The sequence below is a fragment of the Benincasa hispida genome, chromosome 6 (genome assembly GCF_027475165.1).
Source record: "Benincasa hispida cultivar pf3 chromosome 6, pf3_genome.v1.1, whole genome shotgun sequence".
NCBI classification, from domain to species: domain Eukaryota; kingdom Viridiplantae; phylum Streptophyta; class Magnoliopsida; order Cucurbitales; family Cucurbitaceae; genus Benincasa; species Benincasa hispida.
Window position 1 is genome coordinate 8,545,029 of NC_143483.1, and position 13,454 is coordinate 8,558,482.

The window sequence follows — 13,454 nt, forward strand, 5'->3', positions numbered from 1 at the left end:
AGTTAAACTGTCGATGAAAATGTCGATTGAAAATTTTGTTCTATTATTATTTTTTTTTGGAAAAAAATGAGCGTTTTTAGTTTTTTTTTTTTTTTTAATTTTGTAAAAACCACTCCTGTAATCTCAATCCAATTCCAAATATATATACTTTAAAAAATCTGGAAATTACTTTTTTAGTACTAAATTTTGACCAGAAATTTTGAAACATTTTAATGAGTGGATTTTGAAACGTTTTAGTACCAAAATTTGACCAGAAAATACTTTTCTTTTTCTTTTTCTTTTTTTTTTTTAATGAGTAGATTACATTTTTTTTTTCCAAAAGAAGAAGGAAAAACTTCAATTCTCCTTCGAAAAAAAAAAAAGAAGAAATATATATATATATATATCAGTCCTGACTTTAAACTTACCTGTTATATCACTATAACTTTTAATTTAAATAATTTTGACCCAAAAAGCATAATGGTTGCAATTTTAACTCTCGATTCAATTTGAGCTTATTTCACTGATTAGTTTTAACAATAAAAAAAAGTATAAATCCCCATGAACCACTGATTTTAATGAAATAAAGCTTTGCACAAAAATAAATCATAATTTTTAAATTTCAACAAAAAATAATATTATTTTTCTGCAAAGAAGTTATGAGTTTTATATTGTATAAATGTTTTATAATTCATTAAATGCATAAGAGAAAACTTTTTTTAATGATTAATTTGAGTGAGAACTTTTAGATGGTTAAAATTGGAACACTTTTTAAAGTTTAGGATTGTTTAACTTTAAGATTAAAATGGATGAAATTGTAAGTTTTAAGTCCAAATCACATGCAATCTAACAAGTTCTCACATTAAAAAATTTAATATCATGGCTAATTATTTTATTATTTTATTTTTTAAAAATAAGCTTATAATCTTATTTCCACTTTAAAATTAGGAAAATTGTCAGAAATAACACTTTAAATTTTTACCTTACAAATCTAACATCTTTTTAAAACTCGTAAAAATAGTGTTTCTCGGTCCATCTCGGATGAGATCGACCAAAAGATTTTAGTTAAAAAATTAACTTTTTTCAACTTATCGATTGTTTGGGGCTTTCTCGGTACATTATACACCAAGATTATGTGCATCTTGATGCTAATCTCGGACAAAATAACACCGAATTTCTATATATTTGAGCTTTTTTGGTGAAATCCCGAACATAATTAACATCAAAATTCATCTATTTGAGCTTTCTCGGTGGAGTTTCAGACAAGATTAATAGTAACACCGAGATTATATATATCCCAAATCTTACCCAATTTTTCGAAGAATTTTATGTTTTCCAAAATTTTAAAAAGTTGAATCAATTTGAAAATTCTAATTTGATAATTGAAAAATGTATTTAGAATTTTGGACATTCATAAAATTGTGAAAACATAAATTATGTTAAAGATTTGAAAAATTATGTAATAATTTGATATAATATTTAACAAACATAAACGAATTTGGAGAAAATTTGAAAATAGTATAAGATTTGGGAAGATTAAAGAAAAAAAAAAATAGCAAATCTCGGCTTTTATTCAGAAGAGATGTACCAAAAAGGTCCAAAACAATCAATAAGTAAAAAAAAAAGGTTGATCAAGATAGATTGAGAAAAACCATTTTTATGAATTTTCAAAATTATGCTAATTTTGTAAGGTGAAAACTATATATACTATTTTTCATGAAATTTCTTTCTTTTCTTATTTACTTTCTATAAAATTTTCACAATTTAAGTCACGTTTTTAAAAACTTAAAAAATATATAGTTTTAAATTTTGTTTGGTTTTTGAATTTCGCTTAGATTTCAGATGTTACCTAAATAAATATAAAATATATTTTAAAGAAAATATGAGAAAGTGTCATTTTTAAAAACTAAAAATTCAAAAAATCAAATAGTCGTATATTAACTTCCACTTCAAAACTTGAGTTCGTGGGATGGTTGATCCAAAATTGTTGTGTGTGATTATTTTTTAATAAATAAAAAAATTAATTTTTAATTTTATTTTACTTTAATAATTTTTCCTTTTCAATCGACAGTGAATCAACACATGTCGCTCGCTTGTCGGTCAAGAATTCCTCCGCGTGAAACGATCAATGGCTCCACGCATTTTGCGGAATTGCACGTTCTCTGGCCGAGCATTCTTTGCATCATCTTATGTTGGTCTTCGAGGCCTATAGAAGGCGCAAGTTTCTATTTTGCAAGTTTCACATTTCTGACGACTGGTGTTCGTGATTGTTCACTACTATCAAGTTTCACCGCCTGAGGGTAGCCGGTTCCAACACCTCCTAAACCAACTTGCTATTGACCCAAAAACTTAACTTGATGGGTGAAGATAAATTTAATATCATATCATTTAACAAACTTAAAAAAGAAAAAAAAAAAACTACTTGTTTAGTCCTCGAATTTTGAAGAATACATCCATTTGACTCATGAGTTTTCAAAACATACATTTGTAGTCCTTTAGTTTTTAAAACTGGGTTAAAAAGGCCCCTTAAGTATTTTCTTTAAATTATCTTATATAATTATAAGACATTTTAATTATGAAAGTAAGTTTAAAGAATACTTAGAGAGAGAATAGGTAATTTTTTAATTTAAAATAATAAAAAATTACTACAAATATTTAAATATTTAGTAAAAAGATATATTTTACAAATTTAGGATCAAATGTATTTATTTTAAAAAAAGCTCAAAGATTAAAATATGTGTTCTAAAAATTCAGAGACTAAATGTGTTCTTCCAAAATCGAAAGAGTCAAAAAGTAATTTTTCCAAAAAAAAAAAAAAAAGAGAAAAAAAAAAGGAAGAAAAAGTTGTGGAAAAAAGGAGAGTTATAACGGCATAGATTTGTATAGCCTAGTCATTTATTATACACAAACCAAATTTTGTAATCCACAGTTGTTCATGTAGTCAAATAATAATAATGTCTCTATAAAACAGCCCCTTAGATGACCATTTTGTTTGCTTGATTTGTCCCTTTTTAGTAATTATGCTTCTCCTTTTTTCATAATAATAATATTTTGGTAAGTTTTCTACTTTTTGTTATGAACACGTTAAGTTGTCAAAAACTATATCAAAAATAAAAAATAAAAATAATTATTTGAGACATTGAATTGATTATTATAGTTAGTGATTATTATAATCCATAAACTATAATAATATGTATTTGATATAGATTATTTTAGTCTTAGTTATAATTGACAAGAGATGATTGTTAGAAAATAGTAAACATCGTGGAGTTTTTATAAATAATTTTTATGTAGTTAATTCTAGGTTATAATAATTGGGAACTTCAGCTTTTATGATAGGAGAGCCGAACATTTACGTGGTGTTTGGTTCTAACTTGAAGTTGATAGTGGTGTTTACAACTATTTATTAACCATACAATTATTTACCGTATACTAGTTGAAACCCCTCTTTGTTACAATGTTCACTATTTTCTTCTTATCATTTCCCTCCCTCTTTGTTATAGTGTTTAATATTTCCTTCTTAAATTAAAATATATACACCCTAAACACAAACTATTATAACCCATACTAGAATAATGTATACTTTCAACATAGACTATTTTAATTTTATCTACAGACTACAATGACCAATTCAATGTTTCAAATGTCCCTTGAGTTACAATAATAGCTCACTCAACCTACTCCAAGTTGGAGGTCCCAAAACAATCCAAAATAGCTATTAAATTGTGTGTTATTAACTAAGAAACATATAAAAAAAAAAACAGAAGAGGGAATGAGTGATAAAAGAAAATGGTAGAGCTAAAATGAATGTTGAAGCCATATTTTAATATGCAAGATAAAAAAAATAGTAATAATTAAGTGTATAATAATATTTTTAAAAAATTGAAAATATAGTTATTAAAAGTAGACTCTATCATTGATAGACTCCTACTAACAATATATTCTGTCACTCGTAGACTCCTATCAATATATAGTCTATTACCGATAGTCCATCTAAATTTGGTCATATTTGTACTTTTTTTACATTATACTATATTTATTAATACTTTGGATATGATTAGTATATTTGTTTTTTTTATTTTTTTTTATTTATATGGATTTTGATGAAATAGATTTTGGTTTGGATTTGTGTTAAGCAAATGGGACCTTGTGAAAAGAGGCGTTAATAGAAGGGAAACAACAATGGGCGTGTAATAAATAAGGGAAAGAGGCAATTAATAAATGTATATGAAATTGTAGAACATAGTCCATGTGCCACTACCCCATCACTACTCTCTCTTTCACCCTTCATTAATTAATACCACAATTCTTCAATCTTATATCCCCCTTCGTCCCTTTCCTCTTTCTCCAAAACTCAAAAATTATTTGGATGAAGATTAAATTATACATGTTTATGAATGGTAACGCTCAATCCAAGATTCATAATTTAGATTTGATATTTTTTGGTCTTGACATATCCTTGCCTATTTCTCCTACGATTTGACAACATCATTCTCTCATTTACTTCTTGCTGAAAGTGTTGATATGATTTAAATTCATCATAACTCACTACAACTAAAAAAAAAAGTGCATCTTATGAGTATAGAGAGTTTGTCTCAATATCTTTTAAGTTTTTCTTAATCATGTTTTCATATCTCTTTAGGGTCACTCTCATTGAGGTGTGATCTCGATTTATGTCACATATTTCTCTTGAAGTTGAATTTTACATGAACATTCTAAATTCGTGTCTAAAAAGCTATTAAGAAGGTTTGAATCAAGATAATATAAGATAATATGGAATTTGATCATACCTAGGAAGCTCATATCCTCACCCTAGTAAAATTAAGATAAAACCCTAGATCAAATCCTCTATAAATAGACCACCATGGCTGCCTATGAGGTAATTAAAACTTTCAACTTCTTATTTATTCTACAATTCTCTTATTGACTTGAGTATCATAGTTTTTTTTCTTTGTTTTACAGATTATCTCTTCTCTAAATTATAAATTTACTCTAGGGATATCAACAAATACAATAAAGATTAGTTTAAGATTAGGCTCATTAGTGGAGTTATTATTTACTGAGTGGGATAATAATTGATAAGGAAACATGATGAAAAATTAATTGAAGTGGATGGTTGATAAACTTGACCAATTGTACTGCCTATAAATAAAATATAATTCCTACAAACTACACATTCTTTTCCTCTCTAATATTAATATATATATATATATAAATTCACAACCAACTAAATGTTGAAGCAATTAAAACACCCCTGTTTTCTGTGGCGATCCAACTAAACTACTCTGTTCTTACAACAGCTAAACAAGCAAGTGTAAATGTGGTATTTATTGTTTATGCTAAAATCCGAACAAGAGAAAGAGCTCAATCTTCACGTGATAAATTTGTTTGGTAAAAAGAAGAACATAAACTACAAAATAAGAAGATTTACACATCAGATTAGTGCTTGCCACACACGCTCCAATATTTAACCCAAATAGTGAATGAGTGTAACAAATTAATAGTTTGTCAGTTGAGAACAAACTTATTGTTAGAAAACTTTATAATCAAGTAAGGGTTTGAGAAAGCCTATGAAATTGAGTTGAAGTGTGTTGATATAAGACGTATCCCTACTAACATAACACTCCACTCCCAGGATACAACACCTTTCAAGAATGCTTGTGTGCAGTTAAGTGACTTTACGAACTTCTTTGAACTTTTAGTTCATGAATACTTTTGGAAATGTATACCGGAAATCTGAGAGTTTTTTTTTGTACTTGTAAAATCATATCTATTTTATGAAAGGAAGAAGGCGATTAAAAGGCCTAACTTCAGTTTGTTGAATTATCTTAAAATAGGGGAGTAAAATAGACATTTTCTCACCATTTTAAAATAAAATAAAATAATTAAGATAATAATAAAATAAAATAGCAAAATCAATTAAATTATCTAATACTTATTTTATTGATGTATTTACCGTAATAGATGACCAAAGTTATTTTCTATAGAGTTTTGAAGCTATATTAAGATAACCCTTTATGGGTATGTCCTAGTCATTTTTTTAAGCATCGACCACAACCAAGGTTGAGCACTTCAGTTTGGGTCAAAACTCAAGCGAACCCTCTTCTTTAGGTTCGTATTGGTCCGAATTTTATTATTTTCTTGGTCACATCAGTTGTATTTCTATTTTTTGTCGACTATATTTTTTGCAGATAAATCACCCGTAACATAAATGTAATTGATTGGTTATAGAAAATAATGGTACCATCGTTGTCTGTAAAAATATAGAGTCAGTAATTTAAATAGAGAGAAGATGATGATGTGATGAAAGTTCAAAAGCTGCCCCCACTTGATTGAGAATTAAATTTCACAAACAAAAAACAACAGCTGCAAATGAGTAACGCGGTTTCATGTTTTCAACCCTTCAAATGAAAAACAAAAAAAAAAATCACTACAATACATCAATCACGCCGTCTATTTATTCCCATTTAAACCCTCCCTTTTCTTCATTTTTCTCAAAACCAATTCCATTTCCTCCAATTCTCAATGCCTTTAATGACGAACATAATCCTTCAATTGAGTCTTTTTTTTATGGTCGTCTCCTCTGTTAATGCCGACTACGGAGGTTGGATTAACGCCCATGCCACTTTCTATGGTGGGAGTGATGCGTCTGGAACAATGGGTTTGTTTTTTTCTCTCTATAAACCTTCTAAATTATCATTCATGACGGTCATTCTAAATTGTTGTTGGTTATTATGACAGGGGGAGCTTGTGGGTATGGAAATTTGTACAGCCAAGGCTATGGGACTAATACTGCCGCGCTGAGCACGGCGCTGTTTGACAATGGCTTGAGCTGTGGCGCTTGCTTTGAGCTACGCTGTGTTAACGATCCTCAATGGTGTCTTCCTGGCACCATTGTTGTTACTGCCACTAATTTCTGCCCTCCTGGTGGCTGGTGTGACCCTCCCAACCATCATTTTGACCTCTCTCAGCCTATTTTCCAACACATTGCTCAATATCGCGCCGGGATTGTCCCCGTTGCTTATCGGAGGTAATTTCTATTAAAGTATTGATATAATTAAATTTAGTTTAAAATATCATTTTAGACTCTATATTTTGAAGTTTGTTCAATTATTATAGTCTTCCACTTTCGCTAAATCTTAAATTTAGTTTCTCAATTTTATTAAAATTTGTTAAATAATAATAATAATTTCCATTAAAAAAAATATAATATGGGAATATGTTTTCAAATTTTATAAAAAAATCAACAAAATTAGCATTGAGAACTAAATTTGAGGTTTATTAAAGTACATAAAGTAAAATTGGACAATTGAAAGTAATAGAAACTATACTTGAACAAACTTCAAAGTACATAATCCAAAAACGACAATTTTATCTTAAATTTAGGTTTAAATATTAATTAGATTTATGTATTTTTTGTTTCGATTCATTTTAGTCTTTATATTTTCAAAAATTTGATTCATTTGGATCCTATACTTTTAAATTATTCATTTTGGTTATTATGTTTTCAACTTTGATTCATTTTAGTCATTATAACTTTTAAAATGCGGTCAATTTGATCATTTAAAAATGAAATAAAAATTAAAATGAAAGAAAAATGGTCCACTTTCAAAATACAAGGATCAAAATGAACCAAAATCTCAATTATAAAAATCGAAAGGAACATTTTAAAAGTATAGAAACTAAAATGGCCAAAACTAAAAGTAGAGTACATAATTTAATCTAAAATGTGTAAATTTGCAGAGTAAGATGTAGAAGAAGTGGGGGAATAAGATTCACAATAAATGGGCATTCATATTTCAACTTGGTGTTAGTGACAAACGTGGGCGGCGCCGGCGATGTGCATGCGGTGGCGATTAAAGGTTCAAAAACCAGATGGCAACCCATGTCTAGAAATTGGGGCCAAAATTGGCAATCCAACTCTTATCTTAACGGACAGAGTCTCTCGTTTTTGGTCACAGCCAGCGACGGCCGGCAAGTTCTTTCCTATAACGTGGCTCCCTCCGGTTGGTCCTTTGGACAAACTTATGTCGGCGGACAATTTCGTTATTAAATAATTCAACCCTTTTTACTTATACATATCCTACCTTTTTCTACTTTTTTTTTTTAAAAAAAAGGAAAAAGAAAGAAACAACAATATTCCCATCCCCCAAATGCCAAAAAGGGTTTTTATGGTTTAAAATGTTTCCCTTTTTGCTTTTGGAACTTGTTTGGCTGCTGAATATAATATAAAAGAATATATATTTATATATATATATTATGTATAATTTAAAAATATATAATAGAGAGTAGAAAAAAGAGAAATTGCATAAAGTTAGGAAGGGGCAAAAAGGGGATTTTGGGTAATGGGTTTGTGTTGGGGGGATGTAGAAGCATGTGGGTTTTGGTTTAAGTATGCAAGATTTGAAACAATGGATTGTGGTGTTGTTTCTAAATGAATGAAAGAGATATTTTCCTGTTTCTTCTCTCTGTTTTCTACACTTTCCAACCATTTTTCTTTTCTTTTTATTATTGCAATCTATAATCTTAACAAAAACTCTTGCATTTTGTTAAATAACCGATATAGGAAACTACTTCTTGACGCATATGGTTCTTCAACTTCTAAATATGTTGATCGATTACAAACTTTCATTGTAGGATGTGATGGTGGATTATCTTTGATGGTACTTTAGAATCCCTTCCAATGTTGTAATATACTCTTCAAAGCTTGTATTCCAGTTTTCAATTTTTTCTCTTATTATTGAATTTCATATTTTGTTCACCGTGGAAACTAAAATGTGATGTTTGGTAGAAGCTTTTTGTTGCAGATGTTAAATGGTAAAAGACCTAAACATAAAAGAACAAAACTCCAAGCATTATGAGTAAGCGTCTCTAAAGATTTAATAAAAAGAGTTAGAAAAATAATAAATTAAATTTAAGATTTGTTTAAAGTAGTAAAAAGCTAAAATTAGGCATTAAAAAGTGATTTTGACATATGTAACAATGTGAATAATATATAATCAATTGAGGCATATGGTTAGGTATTATGAGAAATTGGAAGCACCGACACATGACCTTACCGTTAAAAAAACTAACGGAACAAAAAGCTGAAACAAATGTTTGAGAAAGTAGTTGCTTATCCTAACAAATGTCCTGTTCTTTTGGAGCTGTCGGTGTTTGCTTCCTTACCCTCTAAAAAATTCAGTATTAGTTTTTCAAAAGTTCTCCTTTCTTGAGATTTTTTTTTTAATGGACATTCACAAGTAAGACTAACCCTTTTTCCCAAAAATAAAAAAATAAAAAAATAAAAAAATAAAAAAATAAAAAATATTTTAAATAACAAATCTGTGAAAAATATTTATAAATAATAGCAAAATATCACCGTCTATTTGTGATAGACTGCGATAGACAATAGATAGTAAAAATTTGTTATATCTGTAAATATTTTGGTTTAGCTAAAAGAACCACTCTAACTTCAAAATTTTCCTTAAAAAAAAAAAATGACATTAAAAAAATATAATAAGAAGAAATAAAGAAAGAAGAAGATATGGACTCTAAATTTGGTGAACTACAACTGCCAACATTGTGAAGTTTGAACATAAATTAAGGAGTAAAGACGTGGAGCTGTAAAGCATCCAATTTGAAGCTTGAGGTAGTAGAAGAAGATAAGCCACAAAAGAAAAGGGAAATATCGAGTTCTACTTCTAAATTTGGGATGGTGTAACAAATTTCGCCCATAAGATAGATATGGTAAGTTTTATGGAAAATTGTCCAAAAAAAAAAAAGTCATTTTTTTAACTTTGACATTTCACAACTAGTACAATTTTTGAAAACTCATTAAAAATAGTTTTTTTTTTTTTTTTTTTTTTTTTTTTTTTTTTTTGTATTTCTCGATCAAGATTGACTACCGAGATTTGTATAAAGACTTATATCAAACTATTGATTCTTTTAGGGGCCGTTTGGTTGGAGGAAAAAGAGGGTGGGAATGAGAATGAGTTTACAAAGCCCATGTTTGGTTGGTGGGATTTGTTTATTTATCTTGGAAAAGGCAATTCCAAGGTAACTTTTACCCACACAAATGAAGGAATTGTAAACACATTGAGAAGTGTGGTTTTTCATTTCTTCTTCCGCTTCCTATCACGATGTTCCTTCCTTCCAGCCGTGAAATTGTATAGCATTTTGTTACTCAGCAATCGTGTAACATTTGGTAAGCGATCGTGTAGAAAAGTGTGGGTTTTCATTTCTTCTTCCGCTTCCTACCACGATTTTCTTTCCTTCCAGCCGTGAAATCGTATAGCATTTTGTTACTTAGCGATCGTGTAGCATTTGGTAGGCGATCGTATAGCGTTTTGTTACTCAGCGATTGTGTAGCATTTGGTAAGCAATCGTATAACATTTGGTAGACGATTGTATAGCATTGAGTAGGCGATCCTATAACGTTTTGTTACTCAGCGATCGTGTAGATAATTTAATCGATCGTATAGTATTTTGTAAACGATCGTGTAGCGGAGCTTAGCGATCGTGTAGATAATTTAAGCGATCGTATTGTTACGAAATCGACAATTAAAGAACACAAAAAAAAGGGAATGTAGAGATAGAGAAGATCGACACACAGATATACGTGGTTCACTAACAATGTGTTAGCTATGTCCACGAGCAGAGGGAGAACAGTATTATTAGAGAGAATGTTTTCAGAAAATTACATCATAACGACGCCTTTAGGGTTAGAGAGTTTATATAGTGCACTACTCTAAACCATAGGGTCATAATCGTAGGAAGTAAAAATAAAAAATCACCCAATATAATCCTTAATGCTTTTGGCTACCTATAGAACATGTGTATGTGAGGGAAGATGACGACCAAGCAATGAGGGTCATTAGAAACGTATGGATGTCCACAACGATGAACTTTCTTCAAGGTGAGAAAGGGCAAAGTTGATTGTACATTGTTGGCAAGTGAGTATTTGAAGGAATTGCAACTTCACGTGACTATTGAAAATATGATTGCATTTGACACCAAACCTGTAGGAAGTTTCATCGTCTTTATTTGATGTGATCGTTTTGATCAAGGATCTTGAAAGCCAACTAAATATGATTGCGTTGACACCAAACCTGTAGGGAGTTTCATCGTCTTCATTCGATGTGATCATTTTGCTCATAGGATCTTAAAAGCCAACTTTAAACACCACCAATCATAGAAAGTCATGTTGAAAATGATGTTCAAAGTAGAAACAAAAGTAGGAAACATGTATGTGAGCGAAAAAGATCGGTAACTTGGCAAAGGTGGTCGTCAAAAGCTAGCCCAGACGATGAAATTCAAGAAAGGGTTGTTGAATCAACAATTGCCGATATGAAATTGATAAGGAGAAAAAGAGATTTGGTGGGTGGTTAAGTGAAGAAAATGAAGAAGATGAGATTTAGGGTTTTTTATTATCTTATTTTAATAATGATAATGATAATGATTATAATATTAATATTAATAATAAACTGAACGATACATATGTAAATATGTATGCGCGTACATATATATATATATATATATATGTATATGTGTATATATATATATATATGTATATGTATATGTTTCAAACATTTGAAGTTTAATTCCCACTTAAACATTTAAAATTTTAGGGGAATTCCTCTTCACCTTTTGAATGTTAACACCTTCAAACAAATTGGGAATGCGTGTGGAGGTTTTCTGGATATTGGTTACCAAACCTAGTGTAAATTAGATTTGATTGAAGCTCGAATCAAAATGCAAGGTAATTATTGTGGATTTGTACCAGCATGTTGGAAACGACATGGCCCTTAAAACGACAAATTGTAAACCGTCAAGGCATGGCGGTCAAGCGAAGAGCAAAAACCTGCAAAACAGAAACTCGTTATAGGCTGAGTCGCGGAGCTGGCTTTCTTTAAGACGTTTATCGGCTCTGTCTAAGTGTGCAAACAGGTATGAAAATTGCCACGTCGTCCCCAGGATAAAACAACCAAATGAAAATCGATTGGAAATGCACTGTTACCGATCAGAATGCACACCCTTTTTAAACTCATTGCTCGAAAAGCTAAGATGGAGGAGGAGAGAAAAATGAAGTGGAGAATTATCAAAATGAATTCTGTGTCTAACGAACTGCCGAAGGCCTCGCCTTTTATAGGCCTTCAGCATCGAAACAGACAGTTTTAAAAATAATCAATGGACCGTTTTAAATATAATCAACAGACCGTTTTAAAATTAATCAATGGACCGTTTTAAAATTAATCAATGAACCGTTTTAAATATAATCAATGGATCATTTTAAATAAAAATTTGCACCAAACAATCCTCCACTTGGAAATTTAAACAAAACGAGAAGAGAGGATAGATTTTCATCAAGCAGTTTCAGTCTATACAACACTGTGCATAAGCAAAGGTGTCTTACGACTTGAACCTTTACATAGTGTAGATGATTCAGAATATACTAGAGTAACCCTTGGTTTTGAACTCTATTTCTAACAGCATCTCATACAAAGTGTTATTAGGGTGTAGTACGAAAGCCCGTGCTTTTAAGGCCTAGCACGTGAATCCTGGTTTAGTGAATACTCTAGAGAGTTTGCCTATAAACTCCATAGGAAGTGGCCCTCACTTCCACATTCACACAGATGAGTCTATCAAGGGTACTCCTGTAGCTTGGTACCCTACTTGTCATCAAGTATAGATCTCATTAAGAACCGAGTTCAACCTTTCTTACGCTTCAGGATATCATGCTCAGACTTTAAGTCATAGGAATGGAACTCTGTGTTTGGTTTAGCATGATTCACTATATATCACTCGTGATCAGTTCTTACCCGTTGAATCTGTTTCTTGGGATCTTTAGTCTATAGTTTGGGTTTTCTTCACTGTGATTCATTTTTCGATAGGCATGAGTTCCATCCTTTCTGAGGTTCTGAAAACCTTTTCTCTAGCCAGTCCTTTCGTCAAAGGATTTGCCAAATTTTCATCAGTCCGTATGAGATCCACTCTAACTGCACCAGTAGTGAGAAACTCTCTAATAGTACTGTGCTTACGACGTATTTGACGTCTCTTTTCGTTGTAGTAACGGTTCTGAACTTTTGCGATTGCTGCAGTACTATTGCAATGGATCAATATGGCTGGTACCGGCTTTTCCCATAAGGGAATCTTTGATAGCAGACTTCTAACTCAACATGCTTTTTTACTAGCTGTCGCTACTGCTATCATTTCTGACTCCATCGTAGATTGGGCTAAAATAGTCCATTTCTTAGACTTCTAAGAGACAGCTTCGCTAACTATATTAAAGACATAGCCATTTGTAGCCTTTGAATCATCCGAAAGAGAGTTCAAATCAACATCGCTGAACCCTTCCAGGACAGTGGGAAACTTTTGATAATGTAATTCTATGTTTTTGGTTTTCTTTAAGTATCTCATGATCCTTTCTATAGCATTCCAATACTCTTTACTAGGTCTGCTTGTAAACCTGCAAAGTTGTCCTACAACATAAGCTA

The 13,454-nt window shown here is 30.6% G+C and overlaps 1 protein-coding gene across 1 annotated transcript; it reads left to right on the forward strand.

Annotated features, from left to right (window-relative positions):
• Nucleotides 1-6,284: 6,284 nt before the first annotated feature.
• On the forward strand, nt 6,285-8,440 carry LOC120080597 (expansin-A10-like). Its single transcript, XM_039035316.2, has 3 exons — nt 6,285-6,640; nt 6,721-7,009; nt 7,723-8,440. Exons 1-3 carry the CDS (start codon nt 6,505-6,507, stop codon nt 8,030-8,032), a joined length of 735 nt encoding a protein of 244 aa, XP_038891244.1. The 5' UTR covers nt 6,285-6,504; the 3' UTR covers nt 8,033-8,440.
• Nucleotides 8,441-13,454: the final 5,014 nt, after the last annotated feature.